Source organism: Scomber scombrus, chromosome 13, assembly GCF_963691925.1.
Source record: "Scomber scombrus chromosome 13, fScoSco1.1, whole genome shotgun sequence".
NCBI lineage: Eukaryota > Metazoa > Chordata > Actinopteri > Scombriformes > Scombridae > Scomber > Scomber scombrus.
Window position 1 is genome coordinate 4283344 of NC_084982.1, and position 23406 is coordinate 4306749.

The following is a 23406-nucleotide window of genomic DNA, read 5'->3' on the forward strand; positions in this document are numbered from 1 at the left end:
GAGCGTTTGAGGTGTTCACATCCAAACTGGGTGAAAAGTGGAGGACACAAGGCTCATTTTACCTTCAAGAGACTGAGAGGGTTGCAATTTTTTTACACAGTCCATCTGACGTGGGTGTAACCACCTTCGAATTAAAGCTGAGAGTCAGCACTTCAACGCCGCAGTTTCATCTCAAATCCAATGTACCGGAGCTCAGAGCCAAGAAGGTGTCCAAACACTCAGGAACTGCACTGTAAGGGGCAATATTTCCATCCCCTTATAAAATGAATGTCCCCCTTATGAAAAGATCACCGAGAGGCAGGTTGAATGGAAGTGAGCACAGGAGCAGAAATACAAATTGAACTGTGGGATGAGCTGGACATCACAGATCGATAATGTCAAACAGCTAAAAAATAAAAAAGAGTAGTTGGTTTTTGAAAAGCTCATTATCCTGTCAACAAAAAGAAGACAAACAGCGCCGTTATTCTTAAAATGTTCATTTTAATAAGGTGCTGGAAATATCTGACAGTCACATTTCTTCTTTTTTTTCTCCTTTTCACAGAACAAGGACATTTATAACCCAAAACCCGGGAAAACCGTAGAGTATGTGCTGTGAAGAACGTGACCTTTAACAGTATATATACACACGCTATAGTCACAGTGTGGAGGAGAGAGAGAGAGAGAGAGAGAGAGAGAGAGAGAGAGAGAGAGAGAGAGAGAGAGAGAGAGAGAGAGAGAGAGAGAGAGAGACGCTGAACGCACCGCACCGGGCAATTAAGGCAACACGTCAAAAAGGTAAAAGACAAACCTTTCTGTACAAGGAGAGTAAAAAAAAAAAAAAGAAAAGAAAAGAAAACCACAAGCACCACATTACAGAGGATCCTCGAAGCCCAGAGGAAAACACGTTAAAGCAATTCATATTTCATATAACCGCTGTGCAAGAGACGAGGAGAGGTCACGGGCAAAGTTAGAGAAACACTTTGCATGTGACAGATGTTTTTCATTTGCCTCGATGTGTTTCTTTGTGGTTATGTCCTTCCAGATCTGTCACAGCTCAGGTTTGATCAGTTAAAAAGTTCAGAAAACATTAAAAAAAAAAAATGTACAAAAAAAAAGCTACTTCCTTCTTTTTCCCTTAAGGTTTTATGTCAGTAGACTTTGAGTCGGCGCAGAGACACCTGCTGGTGCTTTGGAGAGGAGCAGCTTGGCAATTTACAACATGACGTCATCCTCATGTCTGTATAATAACGTAACCTCCCTCGTTGTGTCTCGGCTGCGGCCTCAGTCGTCATCACAACATCCTGCTTCAGTGAAAACTGTGTTATTGGTGTTAGTGTTGAGAAAGTTCCAATAAATACTGGCAGGCTGCTGAGAACAACTGAAATATTAAAAACTGTAAAAACTAATTATTAGATTTTTAAAAAAACAACAACAAAAAAACACACAAACAATAAACAATAAATCTCCAAGAAATTGACATTATTAACCATAAATAAGCTAAAAGAACTTCTGAAATGTCAACGTGTAAAATATCACAAGAGTTTTCCACATCAATAGTTCATTGAAAATAAAGAAATAAAGCGCAGGTTCGTCCAATCCCAGCCCACGCTTTTGGCTGACATCCAATCATCAATCCCGTAGGTAACTTCTGTTCTTGCATAATATTCATCTTGATAAAATAGTGATGAAATGTCCAAAGATGAGCCCCGACTCAGCACAGCCAGGCCTGCTGATTGGCTGACAGAGCCGTCCAATTATCGCGCTTTACTTCCTCTTTAGTGGCCGACACTTAATGCTGATCTGTAGTCAGCTCGTCTTCCAGCTTTGGTACAGCGTCCCATCATTTTTAAAGACAATCAGGGGAGGTGCACCAAGCAGCCACACGGGGGCGACACTGAGAACATCTTTAAATAGTACATCTGTAAACAACAACGATTAACAGTCTGCCATGCTGTGTCTGGTTAAAAAGAAATAATTTAACCGTTCACAAAAGTCTGTTTACATACAAACATAGACTGACATATAAAAACAGGTAATGATGTGTTAGTCATATGGCCTCGAGTCAGTATAAAGAGTAAACATGGTCGCTTCTTGCTTCTTCTCGGCAGCCATATGACAGCAATGAATCACCACTGTCACCAACATACACACATTTACACCCTAAAATCTTACATCTCAATAAAAGATTGTGGGCTTTCCACATTGTCTCCCTTTTCTCCTCTCCTTTGTGCAAGAATTGATTATTCTGTCCTTTTTTAGTTTAGTGTTTTTGACGTCACACGGAGACAAAGACGTCCAGGTAGAGGCGGTCGTAGGACTCCCTGAAGAAGAGGATGAGGACGAGGCTGAAGAGGCAGGAGCCGGTTAGACACCAGTTCAACCATGACAGATCTGTAGAAAGGAGAGAGAGAGAAAAAAAAGAGAGGTGTTCTTAAGTTAGATGTTAAGTAATGTTAAGACCACAGGTTTGCTTTAAATCTGAACTTAATTAATGGTATACTTGTTTCCCTTTGTTCTTGTTTTTTTCCAACCTTGTTTTCTCATGTTTTCCCCATGCCTTCCACCTCTGTCTACTGTGTAGTTTTCATTGTGGTTTGGTATTTGTGGTTTGGTTTTTGTGGTTTTGGCCTAGTGCCTTCAGTTCCCATGCAACAACATACAATGTCAATTTAGGGCGATTGTAATTGTCCAAATTAGTGGCAGTGGTTTTGGGAAGACCCCTATCCGGTTTCAACATGACAATGCTCCATAAAGAAATGGTTTTCCAAGTTTGGTGTGGAAGAACTTGACTGGCCCGCACAGAAGCCTAACCTCAACCCCATCAAACACCTTTGGGGTGAACCGGAATGCCAACTGAGAGCCAGATATCATTGCCCAACATCATTGTCCACAAGGTTTTGGTCATGTACAGAACATTCAAGCTTCTTTTACACTTTAGTTTGTGAAAGAACAAAACAAAAAATACATACAGAAGATCAAATTAACTGTTGCAGATACTGTAACCTAGAAAAAAAGGTGATACTGGGAGAGGACCGGAAAAGACGACGTTCTCAAACGGTCTCTGTAGCAAGATACAGCCCATGATATATGACCACATGTTCCTTCACAATGAAAAATTCATCTACATACACCCATAAACCTACAGAGAGTTAGTGCCTCTGAATAATGTATGAGATTTATGGCTAATCAATAAAGACATAGACATAACATATAGGAAATAAGAACAGCCTTCTTATGAGAGCTGTCTTTCATAATGATTCTGAATAATTCAATGATATTGGCAGTGTTCCCCATTATCATTGACCTACACTTGAACCTAAACATGGCGCAGAATGAGGTGTTCTATTTTCTCTGTTCAAGCTCCATTAACCACAGGAGAGGTGCTCTGGCTGTCTGCAATAATGCTGAATCCGGAGGGCAGATAGGGAGTCCGCGATGGCGCTGAACCGTCGGCATCCTAACTCATCAGCACACAAGACAAAAAAAAAGAAAAGCTCTTCGCGTTGTTCGGCATCTCAGATTCACCTCAGACGAAAACAGCAAACACCAAAGCAAAACACCGAATCAATAAACCAATTCTTCCAAATGCACTCTACCACACACAAGTGTTTTGGACAAGAGAGAGATGCTAAGAAGAATCTAAAACCAGCCTCTCAGCCAAGAGGGAGGATGTGGTGGCAGCAGGCAGCTGCTCGGGTCCTGATAATGAGCCTGACTAAATATAGAGAAGTCAGGTCATAACATGTCGCGGGGACCCGAGGGCACCTGCCAGCACAATGTCTCAACTCAGTCCGCCTCCGCTCCCATTCCAATCCAATCGACTGGCTTTTCATAACGTCGTCAATCAGCTGCCCTGGCCTGAAGAGAGCAACCGATCAATGCCCGAAGAGACCGGTGCTCGGACTGCGTGGCGCGGCCTCTTTGGTGATAAATTATGACTTTTTTTGGGGGGTGTTTAATCTCTCTTCCACGAGGAGAAAGAATGTAGGGGTTAGAGGTGTGGAGATGAAAGCAACGGATAAATGGTGGGCAAAAGGGGAGGTGGAGAAGGGAGGTGAGGGATTGGGTGAGGGTGTTTGCGGCGAGGTGTCGAGACTCCTGAAGCAGCCTCATTAATCAGGAGTGTGTGAGCCGGACAGCGGGAGACCTGGCATGGAGGCAGGTTAATGGAGTTGTGTTTATCTGAACCGCCGTCTTCTCCATCGAGTTTCTGCCTCACTTTCGCATTTATATACGCATGACAAAGAGCCGTCCGATTAAAGTTGGAGACACACAGTCTGCCTCTGTGTGTGTGTGTGTTCAGGCCTCCAGCCTTTAAATGAATACTAATGCAGAGCTGGGTAATTGTAGAGTAATTCAATCAGGTGATATGGTCAAAACGGAGAAGCAGCTCATTCGCTCTGATCTCAAAGGACGTAACTGGAGCAAAGTTTTGGGGAGTGATGCACTAAAAGTTTGTCCGGGTGGTAAGTTAATGGTGAGGGGAAACAAAGAAGGAGGAGAGAAGTGAGGGAGGTGGTGGGGAGGGGAAAAAGGAGAGAAGATTAGAGCAGATGAGATAAAAGGAAGGAGAAGAGAGAGGAGTCACTTACAGCTCTGATTCTGGAGGCTCCTCAGATCACAGGTTCGCTTTAAAGTTGTTTATGAGATTTTTAATGAGCGCCGTTGAAGGACAGGTTTATGTGGCGTGTGCCGTGTTGCATGCTGGTAAACTTTTCCTGTGACGCAGCGAGGAGCCACACACTCCTGATGTCAACTCCGGGCTGAGCACTACAGCTGACTGTAAAACACTTAAAAACTAAATCACTAGAATATTTTCATTCCCTGCACTCTGTTTATTTATTATTTTTTATCTGTGTTTCCATCTGTGTTTTCTTGTTTTTACTTGTTTTAATTAATTTGATGTATTGTTATCACATTTTGTTAAGTTATTTAAAAAGCTGATAACTAATTAAGTAAATGAAGAAGACAATTTTGTAGTCGAAAGGTCTAGCAGACTGTTAGCTAAACCCTTTTTTTCCTCCTTTCCTTCCCTTTTCCCTATTGGTACAGTGGTCCTGATGGTGGTGCCATGGCAACCACCAAAAGACAAAATTTGGAGGATTAATCTAAAATCGGACTTGTGTAAAACAGCTTTCTAATTATCACGTGATTAGAGTTTTCATATGTTGCAATCTAAACTAAAGTATATGTTTCATGTAAATCTGTGACTAAACCTTGCAGACGTGTATAGTTTTACACATTATCTTTACTGTGAAGGCCAACTGGAAGTGAACAAATATCCTCTGCCACTTCCCGCCTCTGTGGGTGGAAGCCAGCAAGCTAGCGAGGAGCTCGAATGTTGGCAAACATTGTGTAAATAAGTGACAGAACTACATTCTACAACAATTTACACCATTTTGCTCTGAGCAGCACTTTGGTTTGGTTTGTATGTGTAATCTTGGAGGCACGAGACATACAACAGGTGATCATGGAAACTATAATAATAGGGAGTGAAACCTGCACCACTGCATCACTTTTTCGTTGACAGCTTCTGTGTGAATCACTGCAGAGCCTCCAGTGGAATTTGGTGCTCATTTGCATGAAGTTAAAATGTTTCCTCTCTTCTTATAGCTGTTGATCATTCCTGTTGTCGCCTGCAAAGAAATTGGCTCACGACCAAAAGAAAAAAAAACAGAGCCAAACTTTGCATCTCATTCAGTGGGTCTACGAGATTTTTAACGTTTTTTTGGCGTCTTTTAATGTCTTTATTACTAAGTTTAAGTAAGAGGTGACAGGAAATGAGGACAGAGGGACATGATGAAAGATATGGCTGTAAATGCTATGTATTGTAGTATGTGTAGTATGTGAACACTGTCTTTTAATTTGAACTTTTAATTTTGACTTCATCTCTTGACTAAAATAAATGTCCAATTTTGCATGTACCAGAAGTCATTGACAGAGCAAGACATTTTAAAATAAATACAGATGTTTTCCAGCTGTTGATTTTTGGACGCATTGCCTTAATCTTCTCTTCTCATCTATTGAAACTGTAGGAACCATTTCCTGATTCCAAAATTTGAACTGTAACTATTGAACATCAGCCAAAACCAACAATCCAATAGATCACCGCTGCCATGAGCCATAGCTGGGTCTCTTTGACAGTGCGAACACATTCAGAGGACATCAGCGTGAACATCGGACCGTTCATCATATTAACAGCCTATTACTGTAGCTGCCTCCGTCAGCAGATAGCCGCCACAAGATAAAGACAGACACGTGGGCTGACGGGCCTCTTATGGCCTTAATCAGTCTTAATTGAGGTCAACGCAGCGTCGTAATTAATACGGTTCGGTGTCTCCTTTACGGCTGCGGAGAGGACTGAGGTCACACCTGAAGATGCATAGACGAGATCATCCATCGTGAAGTGACCACTTCCTCATTGTGAAGCATGTGGGGGTACTAAGTAGACCAGGCATGTCCGAACTATTCCATAAAGGGCCATGTGCCTGCTGGTTTTTGTTCCGGCCAATCAAGAGCACAAATGATTTGACCAATCAAGCGTCTGAAGACTAAGATCAGTTGATTAAATGGGTCAAGCATGGTGTGCCCAACCCTAACCCTAATAAAAGCCTGCAGCCACATGGTCCTTTATGGAATCATTTGAACATTCCTGCTGTAAACTGACAGGTTGGTAACACACCTACAGTAGCCACTACTTGATGGCTGCCTATGTGTGTGTGTTTGTTTCATATGTGTGTAAACAGATTTCATCCAGAGTTCATTTACTCTGTCAATGCTGCTGCTCACTCGTGATTTAAAACTCTTCCAAAAAACACAAACCAAAGAAAACAGCAAATGCAAAAAGGTATTTTTTTTTCCCTCTGCGGAGTGACTGAGCTCTAAAAAGATATGTTAGGTTTTTTTAAAAACACCTCCACAGTTTATATGGGGCTGTTTAAAAAAGTAAAAAAGTAACTCTGCAGAAGCGTTTTCACTTCAGACGAACATGTAAAGTTTAGCAGAAAAGAAGGAGAAAAAAAAGTTCGGGACTAAAAGAAGCAGCAATTATTTCTCTGTGCTGAATAATTCCTGCTTCCCACTATGCAACTCACAACTGAGCGGGAAACTCAGCACCACCCTCCCTTCCTCTTTTTCTTCCTCCACTAAACTTTTGAGGCTCCACAATACCTCTCTGCTGCTTTATATTCCACCCGCTGCACCAATGCTAAATGACACAAACGCACAGCAGATGAAATCGGGGAAAAGAGAGAGACAAGCGCAAATATATAGCCCAGAGCTTCTATTCATGTTTCCCAGTCACATGGTTCAGAGACTTTGAGGATTTTAAAAAACAACAACACAACAACAGAGTCAAGAGGCCAGTTAGGAGTCGCTGAATCACAACCGACCTCCCATCATGGATATTAAAATGGACAAGGAGGTAAATTCATAAATGCCTCTCCCGCTCACAGGGAAAAGGAGACTAATTCAGAATGCATAATGAGGCGGTGGGCAGCCAAAAGGAAAACCCCCGAAAATGAACTGTAAACTGGAAATAGATGGAAATCTGTAAAGGGCTGGGGCGTCCAATTTTCAATATCTGGAGGTGAAAGGGCTTTCAAAAGACGAGCCTCTTGCAGAATTTATCAGGGTTTTTTTCCCCCCCAAGTTTGCATATTATTTTGCCACATCCATTATGGGACCACAGAGAGGAAATTAGAGTAATGAGAAGGCCCACTAGAATACTTCCAAGGGGGGATTTACATAATAATCAAATGAATCTTTGCGGGAGGAGAACTGAATGCAGCTGATTTCTAAACAAGACAAGAAACATGGACTTTTTTTTTTTTAATTCACAGTCTAGAGAGGCTGGATGAGCGAGTGGATGACCTGCTATCTCCTCATCTTCCATTATGGTAGATAAAGTAACAATAATGTATCATTTGAATGCATATATATATTCTGCATGATGGCTGTTAACCCACCACAAGCAAGTAAAAGTGGAATTAGAACATTTACAACTATATGACAGGCCCATCATATAGTGCAGTAAATTACTGAGAACTACTCAAATATCCAATAACCAACACTGGTCAATGATGAAAAAAACTAATATAGTGATACTTAAAAACAAGTTCCTTAATATCAGTATAGAATTAAAGAATTAAAGCATATCACAGATGTACTAAATGAGAAATTTAAAATGTAATGAATACAAAGTTATTGTTTCTAGAAAAAACTCAAACATATCTTAACTTAGTTCTGTTCTGTAATCTCCTCTTACTTATTGGCAAACGCATACGCAGTGATATCAGCTGATAATATTGTCACTATCTGTCACTTTCTGTCATGTTTTGTTTACCTTTTTGCCTGCCCTCTGGTGGTTCCTTTGTGTACGGCCTGGCCATGTGGTTTTGTCTGGAGCTGCCCATGATTGCTTAATTGTTTGCCACCTGCCCCTGATTGTGCTGGCCTAATTGATTGGCCTACTTAAACTCTGCTCACTCCATGCTCTGTGTCAGATTGTCCTGTCCGTCTCTCTGTGAGTGCCGTTGGAGCCCTGAACTATAAGTTTGACCTCTTTGTTCTCCTTGTTGGATTCTGCTTGTTTTTCTGCCCTGCCAAGCTTCTGTTTTTGCATTTTTGATTACTCCTCTTACGAGTGAAGATTTTTGTTGTGGACTTTTGAACTGCCCTACTGGCTGAAGATTTTTGTTGATTGACTTTGAAGAATAAAAACTCTGAACTGGAACTGCAATTGGGTCTCCCTGTCTGTACTGTAACAAATATAAGTCATGCTGATATCATTGCTCAGTAGGCTTCCAGTGGGGATCGCTATTGGTAGCTTTGAAGGCCTGGAAAAGACAACCATTAAAAAGGATAATGTTGGAGGTATTCTATAGTTTTCTTAATGTCCACGAAACAACAATCTGTCATTGTCAAGACTCACTGGAGAACAGAATGTGTATTCATCTGCATTCCCAACAAATGCTCTGCTGTTTGACAATTGTTGGCTAAAAAAAAAAACAGTGCATAGCGTGATACATGAGCCGGTACTAAAGTGTAGACTGTATTGATTAACATAGAAGCAAACTGTTCCATCAGACGTGCAGCGCAGACACCTGAAAATCATATCTGAGATGCTTTCAGTGTAGACACCCTGTCAGAAAGCATTGATAGAGACACACAAACACAATGTGGGTTTTAATCTCTTCACAGGATTTGCTGACAACAAGAAAAATATTGATTATGCCGGCTTTTATCCTTAAATACATCTCGCTATTATGAAAACCAAATCCGCTGGGATACTGGATCTTATATGATGAGATCCACATTACATTGATTTCCTCTAACACACCTGAGACAGTGGACGGTAACGTGCCGACGTGACAGAAACAGTAGACTTCAGCAACTCGTCACCTGACTGACAATTTGTGCAAGTAGCTGACTGGCAGCAGTCTACCGCTCAGGTACTCATCTGTGAGCTCACATGTACAAAGAAAGGCATGCCTGCAGCGGTGTGGAGAGAGAGAGAGAAAGAGAAAGAGAAAGAGAAAGAGAAAGAGAGAGAGAGAGAGAGAGAGAGAGAGAGAGAGAGAGAGAGAGAGAGAGAGAGAGAGAGAGAGAGAGAGAGAGAGAAAGAGAGAGAGAGAGAGAGAGAGAGAGAGAGAGAAAGAGAGAGCTCCAGTGCATCATGTTCTATTACAACACTTCAGTGTAGGAAGTGAAGAAGATGGCAGAAAAAGCCTCCATCAGCTCAGCTTGATCTTCTCCCCAGCTGTCGCAGGGAGAGTTGTCAGGATCCATCTCAGCACATCTGACGCCCTTCAGCTCGCCCGCCCACACACACACACACACACACACACACACACATATAGATACGCACCCTCACATGCAACAAATTCAGACACCTTCAACACCAGCCAGAAGTCTATCACTCAGGACCGCAGAGGAAAGTGCAGAGCAGAGGACACATCATTTATTCTTTATGAGTCCTTCTCTTGTGTGGTGCGTGTGTGTATGTGTGTGTGTGTGTGTGTGTGTGTGTGTGTGTGTGTGTGCGTACACAGATGCTCCATCTACCTCCATCTCCGTCTGTCTACACCTGGTGTACGGCTGTCTAATCTATGATTTATCATCAGTCTGACATGCGAGCAGTTGAGAGGATTTAAAATGCGTCACTTGTCATCTGGATCACACTCACACGCAATTTTCAAAGGACTTCATCTTTGTTTGAGTTGTCTCTTAAACTTCTGTTCTTTTTACTGTGAGAATGTGTGATCCTAAATTCAACAAGTTCACTGAACACCTCCAGATTCAACTCTCAACCCTTCAACTAGTTCAAATAGAAGTCACCTGTTATCCAAATTTCTGTGCCTTTAACAAATCTGATGAAATAGAATAATGTAACATAAGTGTAAGAATACACAAATAAAAAATGTGACTTTTCTGACAACTTTGTTGAGAACTCTACCCAATTTTAAATGCAAAATGTGCTTGCCTAAAACAATTGATAATTTATAAGAAAAATTAAGATTTCATAATGCAAGAATAATTATGACTTTTTTGAGTAGCCTAGCCAGTGGGCCCCCCCGCTCAGTGTACGTGCAAAATAACAGAAAGGTCTGGCAGGACAATCAGAAGTCAGAGTTACTTTCCTCTAAAAATCTAGTTTGGTAAAACTGTGACAACAGTGGGTGAGTTTCTGAAGGTTCCAGCCAGCAAACTGAATATTTCCTCACAGGGATCAGGAGACAGGAAGGGCACAGATCAGGTTTTTTAAGTGTACAGATTTGTCAGGAACGAAGATAAAACTTGGGCTCTCCAACCTTTTGATCAGCCTTTTTCTGACACCATTTAATGAAAGTTTAAAAAGAGTATGTGACACCTGATGGTTTCAGCTGTTATACTTGAATACGGCCCCAAAGGCAGTGTTGAATGAACTTTTTCCTACACTAGCCAAAGTGGCTGCTGAAGTCTACATTTTACCAGCCAGAATTTTATAATCACACTTTTATGTGTAACTCATTTTTGCATGCATGCACACACACACACAAAATGTATTCATAATATACAGGTCACCTCTTTGTGGCCTCTGGAGGCTTCATGGTCAGTGACAGCCATTAAATGTTTAGTGCCCACAATAAAGCTGTGGCTTGTAGAAATGCACCGATTGATCAACCACCAATCAAAAATGACCAGTTTTTAGCTGATTGGCCACGCCTAGTGACCAGCTCCAATCAATCTCATATATCTTATTTTTGCCGGTCAAATTTACACACGTGCCGCAAACAAGCGCACAATGGTTCATGTTGTGCGCACAGCCGCACAGACGGTAACATCCCAGTCACACACACACACACTTAAACTGAATGATATGAACTGCAGCAGAGACTCGCTATCGGCTGCTGTCGCGGCTGCTAGGTTGAGCAAATTCACCAACATCTGGCCAGTGGCCGGCGCTAATTTCCATCCGTTGCCAAGAGCCTCCGGACCTCACTGCTGTTCGGGTCAAACGAGAATCACATTCACCTGCGCTGGCAAGACAACCCAGAAGGCAGGATCAAAAAAATACAGTTGTCAGGCAGCAGCTGCCACTCGCCTAGTAGTGATTGGAAAGACTTGGCAGAGGAGGAGGCTGGACATTATGAATATTTATGAGGGCCTGAAAATATATCTCTTATTTATTCAAACAAACACAGTAGAAGGAGTGTTTGTCAGAGATGGATTCGTCATCCGCTGATTGGTGCTGCAATGTGGCCAAACTGCAAATTGTAGACAGGTGGGCAAAGATCACAGTGGAGCTGGAGTCATGAAGCAAAACACACACACACACACACACACACACACACACACACACACACACACACACACACACACACACACACACACACACACACACACACACACACACACACACACACACACACACACACACACACACACACACACACACACAGGCTCTTACATGGATGACTGAGCTCGGTTTACTTATGATTTCGCTTTCTCCTGTGAAAACGGCAGAAGCGGAGGAAGAAGCAGATGACACGCTGTCCTCTCTGCTGTGGGCCCAAATTATTATATCAAACTCTGCTAGGCTGCCGACTCCCGAGATAAATCTGCTAAATTACAATGGGAAGTTTTTTCCTTTCTTTGTGCTGAATGTGTCGGTTGCGTCGGAACCAATTTTCCTGCCCCTCACCTTTTGTCAGCGGCATCTTCGGGGGCTCGGAATGGATTTTGAAAACAATGGGGCCAGTGGAGAAAGCTGCAGGGGGGCGGGCGGCCTCTGAACTGAGCAAAAACTTCAGTGGGTTCAAACTTTTTCATGGCCAATAATATGAAATATAAGGGAACTATGCAAGTTAGCCTCATGACTGGATGGATCACCCTTTAAATGGTCCTAAATATGCCAAATCGCTTTACAAATGAATGAATAAAGGCATTTATATTCTGAAACAGTACTACAGCCTCAGGGATTGTCTCCTTATTAGCATACATGCACTCTGTCTTACCTGTAGAGTAGAATGTGAGGAAGAAGAGGAGCAGGCCGGTGACCAGGTTGCCCAGGAAGGTGACCACCCCGCAAGTGATGCCTTCAGGGACCGGGTACACAGTCTCGATGAAGAGCTCAAAGAATATCGGCACGCTGCTGTTGATAAAAATGCCCACCAGGATGCAGGAAGTGTACAGGATGGCTGTGAAAGGGCAGAAAAAAAAGAGTGGAACAACAACAAGTTAGATTTTAATTGGAAACTTTGATGTAATGGCGTATCAAATCCCATCTGAGCAGCTCTTTATAACTGCAGCAAGTTAGACAAGTTTATGGAACAGCGCTAGTGATTTATGCCGCCTTCCGCGGCTTTCTACTGTATCATTTGTTCTTCGCGGCGCAGAGATTTATGACGAACCCTCGTCCTGAAACATTTCATTGTGAATGCCACCCCTTAAGGTAGCAATTTACTACAAACAAAACCAAAATAGTGTCAGTGCGTGGGTGGAAAATGGCCATTTTAGAACAAAAACAACATGTCACATCTCCTCCGAGTCCAACATCCTCTTCACCTGCAGCATCACATGATTAGTAGCATTTCTAAAGTTTGTCTTTTAAAATGTGTGTTTCTGGCTTATTTCCTTTGTGTATATATATCACATTCCTATTTCATGAGCCCGCATCAGGAAGGATCAGTTTGAGGCTGCAGGTGATAAGCTGGTAGAGGACGTGTGCATCCTCAGAGCTGGTAGAGCCTTTTTCTATATTAGTGTCAATATGACACTTGACTTTAAGTTAAGATAGAAAGATAGAAACATGTTTTTTTCCCATGAAGACCTTTTGTAATTTACCAAGAGGCTAAACATGTTTAAAAAAATGTTAAAAAATGTTAAAACACTCACCGGAACTCCTTCAGTCATACTGCCATAAGCATTTTAAACCAAAATGAAACGAGTTATTTATGCTGTATATTTTTGACAATAAAGTTTCTGTTTCTTTCTTTGTTCCCTCAGAGACTATCATAGGTTGGGTTTGTTCTGTCCTTGTTGAAATCAGCTGATGCCACTCTGTGTGTATGCTGGTTGTTATTGTACAATAATAATTGTTTAATCTTCAACCCAGCAATGTTTTGTGTATTATTTCATCTTTGTGTTTAGTGTTTTCAGACAATTTCCACAATAAAACTCTGCTTATATATGAGAACAAGAACTAAAATTGGCTAAATAGGATAGAAATCAAGAACTATGTGATCACAGAACACAGTCCCTCTCTCCTCTTTCACTCATTTATGTTAATCTGACGGCCATTTAACATGTCAGTCTCATGTCTAATTAAGCACTTTGGGCACTTTTACATAAACGTTACAACAGCAATCTACTAGGTGAGACATAGTACCTACCTACCTACGTCTTTTTTCTTCTTTACACTTATATGTACACCTGTAAATATAGAATGAGATCGACACATCAGGTGACCTGGGCCTCAATCTATTAAAGATGGCGACTATACATTCGTGTTTTAGTCTGAAGAAGAGCAACAGGCTAGAAACGTCACTCTTGATATCCTATTAAATTATACCTGCATTGGGAGCTACAGTGTGAAGACTTTATTCTGCCTTTACAGATTTAGTTCTTTGGTCCAGCACCTGTTTTTTTGTTCCAGATGTGCATGTCTACCATTAGAGGTGTCACGATTCTCCAAATCCTCAATTCGATTTTAATGTCACGATTCAATTCGATTTTCAATCCCTTCTTTTTTAAATCCTTTTGGCACAGATGCATATGCCATTTTTAGACTAGTCCTGAATGATATAATCTCCGAGATAGAATCAGTTGTTTGCAATGTACCACACTAAGGCCTTACTTTCAAAATTAAATAATTTATGAGCAATATAATGGAACAATTACTTGTTTCAGCAGTCAATTGGAAACTTACTGTAAACACAAGAATCATGTAGTGACCCTTTAGTAACTGCAGTGTGCACTCTTCATATTAGATGATATTCAAGTTCACAATAAAACAAAAACTAAATTAAAACAGCCTAATGTCCATAAACATCCCTGAACAATCAAGTGTGTTAACTGTCCTAACATTTCAACACGTGTTTTTTTCCCTCTTGACTCGACTGTGGGACATGACTTTGGGGGCGTGGATACATCCTCGATTCCGCCGTTGATTTCGAAGGTCGAAATCGTGAGGTCATTTCGATCGATTACTCGGTTTACAATCGAGATCGTGACACCCCTATCTACCATACGACATTTTCAAGTCAGATGTAGTAACATTTTACATTACTTTTAACACAGCACAAGTCTGAATGCATCAGATGAAGTTCAGCAGCACAAAGTAAAACATGCCAAAAGAGAGAAATGGCTTCTTTAGCCTTCTAATGTCACTCTTATAAATGTTATATCGCCCATCCTTATTTCCTGCGTTTTGCATAAGAAATTATTAAACAGTTAATAAACTCAGGAACACTGTGAAAAGCCATTTTGTTGAGGAGATTGATCTGCTGCTGTCAGATCCGTCGATAGTTTCCCCTTGCGGTGCCACTACAAAAGAGGTTCAAAAATTCGTCTTACAACTGTAATAATCAGACCAGCCTGGCCTCTCTATATTTTCACCTCTTATTCTGTTGAAGAAATCAATATCCAGGGAAACGCTTTACATACACACAGCATGTAAGCAAATAGGAATTAAAGAGTGGCTACTTATCGTCCTGTTATTCAAGGCTTTATAAAACAAGCAGAATTCTCTCTTTAATAACGCTGATGGAATTGACAGCAGTGGTGCGCCAGTGGAGTCACTGAGAAAAATGGAGGCTCACAATGGTCATTACTTAAGTAGTGTCACACGGTCTCTTTCCCTAAATGGCCTGTCATGTCTGAATAATATAAGGAACAAAATAAATAAGTATAAAGTATAGTATAGTATAGTATAGTATAGTATAGTATAGTGTAAGTATAAAAAAAGTAAACAAGAAGTCATCAGAACACTCAGTATCACCTTCACAGTACAATATGTTTTCAATATTCTGTTGATAATTCGGTTTGAGATTACATTTTTTTCCTAATACGTCGCTTTTTTTTGGTCAACTCACACACTTGACATTAAGAAGCAACTCATTTCATGGATTCTACAGAATCTTAAAAATCAAATAAATGATTCTTTAAAAAATGTTCATGTCTCTGCTGGCTGCTGCTGGTTTAATTTGAATGCACCTCTTGGTTCCATTTTTTTAAAAGTTTAATTCTGAATAGTGCATTTCTTAATTTTCAAATCAAGATGTGATTTTCCGGCTCAATTTATTTCTCTACGTGAACCTTGTGGAGGTCACTTTTTTGCAGAGTGTGGTGTAATATAGTTGTGTTGCTTCTACACACATGTGTTATAGTCAACTGTGTGTGTGCGTGCGCGTGCGTGCGCGCGCGTGCGCGCGTGCGTGCGTGCGTGCGTGCGTGTGTGTGTGTGTGTGTGTGTGAAGGGGTTCAGTATGCTTGGCCAGCTCAGGATCTAGTCTCTGCTACAGTCCTTTGACTGAGTCCTAATGTAAAAAGTGTGAATGTGTATTAGAGTGGATGTGTGGAGAGATTAAGCCATCACCTCTGGAGCATCACGACACCCTCCATCTTCCTTATCACAGCAGATTGGTCCAAATGAGCCCCCGATTAGCCTGCCCGTCCCTTTAATCACAGTGCCTCTGAAGGCCCCTCGCCTAACAGCCTGCCTGTGACGGCGAACCCAGTCACCACTCATGCAGCCACCGCAGGCAGCTTTCTCCCCTTCTTGTCTTTCTTCAGCTCTAATGAAGCGTTGATATATAAAACACTTAAAAAACCTCTCCAGACATGTAATAAGATCTATAAAGATACTCTGCTTAGAACAGTAATGTATGTACGATATGCGTACGGAAAAAAAAAGAAGTATAATTAGCACTTTAAAATCCATAACATGACATCTACTCCTCCCTCATTTATAATTACAGAATCTATGAATATGCAAATATATTCATGGTGGTGTGCAGCGGTGCAGCAGCTTCTCTGGCTTATGGTATAAAAAATGTAAGGGACTCTGCTATTAATGTGACATGACCAGTGCAACTAGGACAAGAAGGTACAGCCCAATGAAACTTCTGTACATTATCATCAACTTCACTTCTTCCAGAGCGTATGGTGCATTCCATTTGTACTCACAAGTTGGAATTTCAGAGTTCCCAGTCAGAAAATTCACATGGAACGCCCCCTTTAGTCGGGTTTCCAACTTAGAAGGTCTAAAGAACCTCACCCGACCCAACCTCAAAATCAAAGACGAGTGCCTTGCACATCAACAGTATGAAAGTTGTAGAAATATCCTGTTTATTAGCAGTTTTGCCTATTTCTGTCTCATTAAACCAATCATTCCCACAGCACTAACCAGCTTCTATCTTTGGACATGTAGCAACGCTATTTGAATGCTGGCTAGAACAAATTTTCTGATTTCTTGAACTGGAACACTTCAAACTCGGGTGTGACATCATTCCCAGCTCGGACTTCCAACTTCCGAAGTAAATGGAACGCAGCATTAGAGCGCCGATCAGCAGACAGCAGCTCCTTAACCCCCCATACACAAGCAGTGGACTGTTGTAGGAGACTACAACAGCTCAGAGGCAAGAGGAAGTGGTGTGCACGGAAGCAGGTCCAGTCTGTTAGTGAAGCTAAAACCTAAACATGACCAGGACAGCCATTCCATTGTTCTTTCCGGTCAACGTTCGCTCACTTGATAACAAAATCAATCCGAGCCGACTGAGACTGAGTGTTCATCCGGAGACGAGGACCTGTTCTGTTTTTCTCCTGACAGAAACTTGGCTAAACAGCAGTATGACTGACTCAACAGGTTTTCTACCCTTCTGTGCAGATTGGAATCAGCTATCGGGGAAAACCCAAGGAGGTAGACAACGTGTGATTATCTTTATAAATGATTGTCTCTTTAGATTTGGACATGGGTTGGACTTAAGTCCCCTCGTTAATCATAGGTGTGTTTTGGGCGTCACACGCTGTAAATCAATCAGTGTCATTCCCTTTAAAAGCCAGGAGCGCTGTGACTTGCATTTGCCAAGCAATGTGTTTCAAGAAATAAAACATGAGTTGTCTGATGAGCTGTTAAACCCGACGTGTCGTTCAGTTGTTTGCGTAGTGGCACTGCGCTCTGTGCAGCATCTCAGAGGCTGCTGATTTATCAACACATCAGTCCTACAGTATAAACAGCTGTGGATAACAGAATCTGTAAGAATCACCCATATTCATTAACAGATTAGTACAGATGTTTTAACCACAGATGTTCAGATGCTTTTCTTGTTGATGAAATAACTAAGTGGCAGCGGAGTGGCTTTCCTTCAGAAGCAGACGTGGTTCTGAGATCCATTTTCCACAAAAACACCTCGCTTCATGCTGCATATTTTCGAGGTCTCCTCCTGTCAGGTCACTGTGCAATGTGTGCATGCATGCAGAGTGTACGCTCATTGTGCACCCAATGCGCCAGTGACTTCAGACCTGTTTTTTTTTTTGGTCAGTGGCGCAATTGCTTTCCTTTGCCTTAAAATAGCAACGTGCTACCAATGCGCCTGACCACACCTGATTTTGAGATCAACACACCCATGGGCGCACAGACTGGTGCAAGTACATTTGCTATTTAGACAACGTGGGCGCAGGGCAAGAAAATGACAACTGCGTCGGTCTGAAACTAACAAAGACACATGCGTCATGCCCGCCATCCGCTGTGCGCTGGTTTCAAGATGGGACCCTGTATGTCTACTGCTGACCTGTCAGTACAAACTGTAGTCCTGCGTTTTGGTGTTTGATAAGCCTTAAACGCATGCATCTGTTACAACTACAGTACAAACACAGTCCTCAAAGTTTTAACGCAGGGCTGCTTCCAGTCTAAATCCTGCCAACAGACCCCACTTACAACCTCAGTACAAATGATTTCAAATTCCTTTGTAAACTGAATATGCTCACTCGCTTGCAGAACCCTACAGCAGATTACACTGATCTGTGTGTGTACTATTGACCATCCCACAGTGGTTTAATGAGGGGTTTTGGCAGATGTAGCTGCAGCATCACACCACCCTCTCGTATGAGATGCCAGGTGGATGAACAAGGTTGGAGCCCGGCTGCTGCACACTGCCAGTGTCGGGGATAACAGAGAGAGAGCAGTGCCAGGGCCTGGGGAATGATGATGGATGACGATGGCTAGAATCAGTGGCTTTGAACAACACACTGGTATGCTTATTGGTTTGGCTTAGAAAAATGCACATAGGTCCACTAATGTATCTAATCTATTGATGGATCAGTCCTGCTGAATATGTACAGAATATGCAAGTATTTAGAAAAAGAGACTTTTTAAAATAGTTTTGGCTCAGTACTCCAACACTTGAAAGAGTAACTACATTATTAAAGAGGTGACTTTCAGCTTTAAGGGTATTTACTTCCATACCGTTACTTTGATACTTTAAGACAACGCAGGGCCAAACACTGGAATGTTCTTGAGAGCACGAGGTGACCTCAATCTAGCGGTGCACGTGTTTTGTTTCTAAAGGACCAGACTGATGGCAAAATGGCCCGAAACAAGCAGGAAGTGAAGCTGTCTCCAGGGAAGATAAAAAGTGTCTGCTGATGACTTCACATTTGACTGCAAAGAGTTTTCAACAACTTATAAAAAGGTGCTTTAGTAGAGCTTTTGACCACTAATGGACTTTTGATGAGCAGGTCCCAGTTTTGTTTATTATCTTGCATGTCTCAAAATGGAGAATAAACATTTAAAAATTTGGGTTTCCAAATGTGTCATGGAAGAAACCCCAATGAACTCATTTGTGAGACCTCAAAGATGTGTGAGACACAATTGCATTTTGATGATAATTATAAAATGTGAACTGTGTTTATTTAGATGAAAAATTCAGGGTAGATTTAAATATGCTGACTTTATTTAATTTGAATTTTTGATCCCCTAAAACTGGGCAACCATGTACAAAAGAGCAACAATTCCTACACTGTTCCTACATTTCCAATCCAATGGGCTGTACAAATACAAACAGACTGTATTGTACGCAGTACTGTAATACATAGAAAACACATCTGTGCTTTGGTACTTATCAAAGCCATACTGTGTTTATGTGGATTGTCATACATTTAGAAAATATATCTGAGTAAGTGCACTGAACAGCTCTGGGTTGTATCAGAGTTGTGTCAGTGTCACATTGACTGTGATGTTCGTGTGGACCCACCTGCAGTGGAGGGGAGGTGAGTGACTCTGCTCAGACAGGTGAGTGTAAACCAGGTAGAGGCCAGCGAGGCACCTGCCAGCATCAGCACCAGGATCAGCTTCAGCATCCCCCGGATGGAGTCTGCAAACCTGGGAGAGGGTGGGGGGTAAAGCACAATATATTCAATATACTGATCCGACAAACAACACCAGGACAAAAAGCAGAGAAGAGCTCTTAAGTGAGTGAGAGGCATCCTTCATAAACGCAACAAGCAGCTACACGATTTCTCCACATCTGCTTCCTCTGCGTGTCATAATCTATTACTCGTGACATGCATTGTTTTAGAGAAAAGCTAAGATCATTTCCTTCTCCCACTTCTTTTCTGAGTGCGTCAGTTGTGCATGTCATTACACGAGCAGACACTACTTCCAGAGTTGATTCAATTTGTCTCACCCGCTAGTCAGGCAGACTCGAGATGCGCATTGTAATATATTGTGGAAGACAAGCCATCGGGCCATTCCCGAGCCCTCTTCAGCACTGCGGTTTCTCTTTGTAGCCCTTTTCTAAAACCCTCATAGTTCATTAACTTCTCTCCTCTCCTCTCCCCTGGGTATGCTTGTAAAAAGATTACATGAAGCTACAGATGCCCGTAGCAAAAGACAAACATTAATGACTTTTGTTTTTGTTGCTCAAAGACAAGATGCTTGAAAAAAAGAGGGCTGACTTGACAATGAACTTTATGTGAGAATTATAAAAAGAAATGGCTGATTAGTTCAGCTAGGTTGTGAAATTCTGTCAGTATGCTGAGGGCCAGGCGATGAGGGAAATCATCCTTTGGACAGATAATGAGAACATCTCAGCTCAGAATGTTCCGGGGTGGCGTTTTTTAGATGTCTGCTGGGATTTCAAAAGCTGTCATTCACAACCTCAACACATTACCTCCATGCTCCAGTTACATCCTCCATTTCTACCTTTGGACTCCAGATTACTGTTAAAGTATTCCTGAGCAGGCTATGGGCCATAGCATGATGAGTTTTGTCAGTTTCTTATGTTAAATAGATCTAAAACTATTGTAATACTGTTATAAGAATGGGCTGGTAGCATTGGAAAAGGCAGTCTAATCAGAGGGCTGAGCGCTTTTCAGCTACACAAGAAAAGTCAGATTTCTCTGCACACAGCTATACCCCTCAAATCTGTATCACCCATCTGCCACTGACTGGCTCTCATCCACAACCCTTCAACCATCCCCTGGTTGCCAGAAATGGAGGAAATCCTTAGCCTGCCACCCAGCGCTAACCCTCATTTCTTTGCTGAGAGGATCAAAGCCTGCTCACTCTGTATCAATTCCAATCTGATACTCTAGGCAGAAAAGCCATAAGTAGCTTATTTCCCACACTCAACCTCCGATGGTCGCTGAGTCCACTGATAAAGAGCCTGGTCACTGATTGGCAAGATAAGTCAGGTGTGACACGGTTGGAATTAAACTAATGCAATTGAGTGGAGTATTGATGTGGGAAAACCACTGACAATCAACAGCAATATAAATATATCATTAGAACTTGTTGCACTTTTAATGTATAAAGCAGGTAACACTATTTCTTACAGACAAAAATGCAACAATTGGCCCAAAAGTGCAGCAACCGTATTAATACACATTTGAACATACACTATATACTCAAAAGTATGTAGACACATGAACAATGTATGGGGACAAAAGAAGATTACAGCCGTATGTGACTGTTGATTGATGATTTCAAACCCATGTGCATTCACCAGCTGCCACAACAGTCTTCACTCTTCTGGTTTCAGGCTTTCAGGCAGTTGTTGGCACCTGGCTGCGGAGATTTGCTCCTTTTCAGCCACAAGAGCATTACACTGTTGTCGGGTAATAAGGTCTGGCATCATCTCAAAAGATGTTGGATGGTAGGGACTCTCTGCAGGCCAATCAAACTCTTCCACAATGGAGTGAGAAAACCATTTATTTGGTTTCCTTTGCCACATTGTTGCCACAAAGTTGAAAGAATACTGTCTAAAATATCCTTGCACGCTGTTGCTTTTGTACAATTGTTCTTAATTGGAACCAAAGGGGCACAAACGTAGAAACACGACTTCAGATCAAATCATGTGTCCACATACTTTTTGGCAATACAATATAGTGAAATCCCACCAAAAAATGCATTTCCGTCTGTCTGAGCTACAGCATCCAGATTTACCCACTTAGCAGAAAACTTGTGGTTGACTGCTGCAGACAGACAGGGTAATACAAAGAATTACAAGAAATTCATTGTTGGTTTTGGTCTTTTCATGGCATTCGTTGACACTTTGCTGTTAAGGTTTGTGCGTCTCCAATAATGTAATTCAGAGCTCTGTTACACTCAGTGAGTAAAGAGGGTCGTGTCATCTCATGAGGTAATGTCAGAATTAAAAGCCTATCTTTTACACTCCTCTAACAGGATTTATTGGGCATAAAGATAGCATCATTTAAGTCACATAGAATCTGATACCATTTTCTGCTCCCCCAGTGCCTGCAGGGAATGATGAAATATCATCATGAGTATGACATTATTATTTAGGCCTGTCTAGGTTTTTAGTGAGGGACCTGCAGTAAATAAACTAAATAGATGTAGACGGTATAATATGATGACCAGTATGCAGTCGCAGATTGTCCCTGTTTGCCGGTGAAACAAATCAGGCAGTAGCTGATACTCATTTGTGTTTTCTCCATCTCATCTCATTAACCTGGAGTATTGTCAGGCTCAGACCTTTGTGATGTGAAGAAGGAATAACCAGGTCCCTGTTTTCTGCCACCTCCTCCTCCCTCACCCCCGCCTCTCCCTCTCCCTCCTCTTTGCCCGGGGTTTGTAATAGGAAGATAATGAGGGACGCTTGTTAGTTATTCTACCCAACCTCCTCACGCGGTGAAAAAAAAAAAAAAGTGTGCAGTATGCCACTGTCATCCAATCAGTTTCTGTTTGGGCCACGCAATTAAACAGCTGCCAGATTGTTTGTCAAATGTTTCCATGATGGGTGCTGCACCTCGGAGCATCCACCACTAATTGAACCCGCTGCATCGAGCTCGGCGCCATTCAGCTATCCACCGGCAAGACACAAGCAATGAGATGTTTGCAGGCAGCCAGTGTTTTTTTGGCAAGTGGTAATTCCCCCAAGAAATTTAGTTTTTCTGCAGGAGTATTGCCACTGATAATGTGCAACGCAGACACCTGCAGCACAAAAAGCATTTGAAAGGGGCTATCTTCGAGCTCCCTGTGGCAGACTGTGCTGGCTAGATGGAGAGGGACAGCTAGAGGCGTGTAATAAGTCACATCTCAACATTAACATCTTAGGCCAGAGATATAATTGCTTTTTCTACACGTTCGCAAATGCATGATGGCTGCCTCAAGCATCCTGTGTCCATTTGGAGCGCTGATTGTGCACGTCCTCAAAAACGAATGTGAAGCTTCCGCATGATGCAATACACACATGAATTGTAGGGACAATCACAGGGTCAGGGGTCAGCAGGCACATCAGCGGCAACAACAATGGTGGAAAGTTTTGTAGTCCACAATTACCCACACCTTTACGATGCGTCATTGCTGCTGCCCAATGACAAATATGCTTGAATAAACACAGTAGTAAACTCCTTGAGTGTTACCATGTTTATTTTTGACATCGTGCTTCGTCTTCTCCACGTTTTTTTTGGCGGATTTTACATCAT

General features: G+C 41.9%; 1 protein-coding gene across 1 annotated transcript in view; it reads right to left on the reverse strand.

The window, feature by feature from the left end:
- Positions 1–499: 499 nt before the first annotated feature.
- The window catches only part of slc49a4 (solute carrier family 49 member 4), a 54535-nt gene continuing 31628 nt past the window's right edge, over positions 500–23406 (reverse strand). The window contains exons 7-9 of the mRNA XM_062431825.1: positions 19713–19840; positions 12477–12659; positions 500–2370 (exon numbers count right to left, since the gene is read on the reverse strand). Coding sequence (XP_062287809.1) covers positions 2255–2370; positions 12477–12659; positions 19713–19840 — 427 coding nt within the window. The 3' untranslated portion in view covers positions 500–2254. The remainder of the gene's footprint in view (positions 2371–12476; positions 12660–19712; positions 19841–23406) is intronic.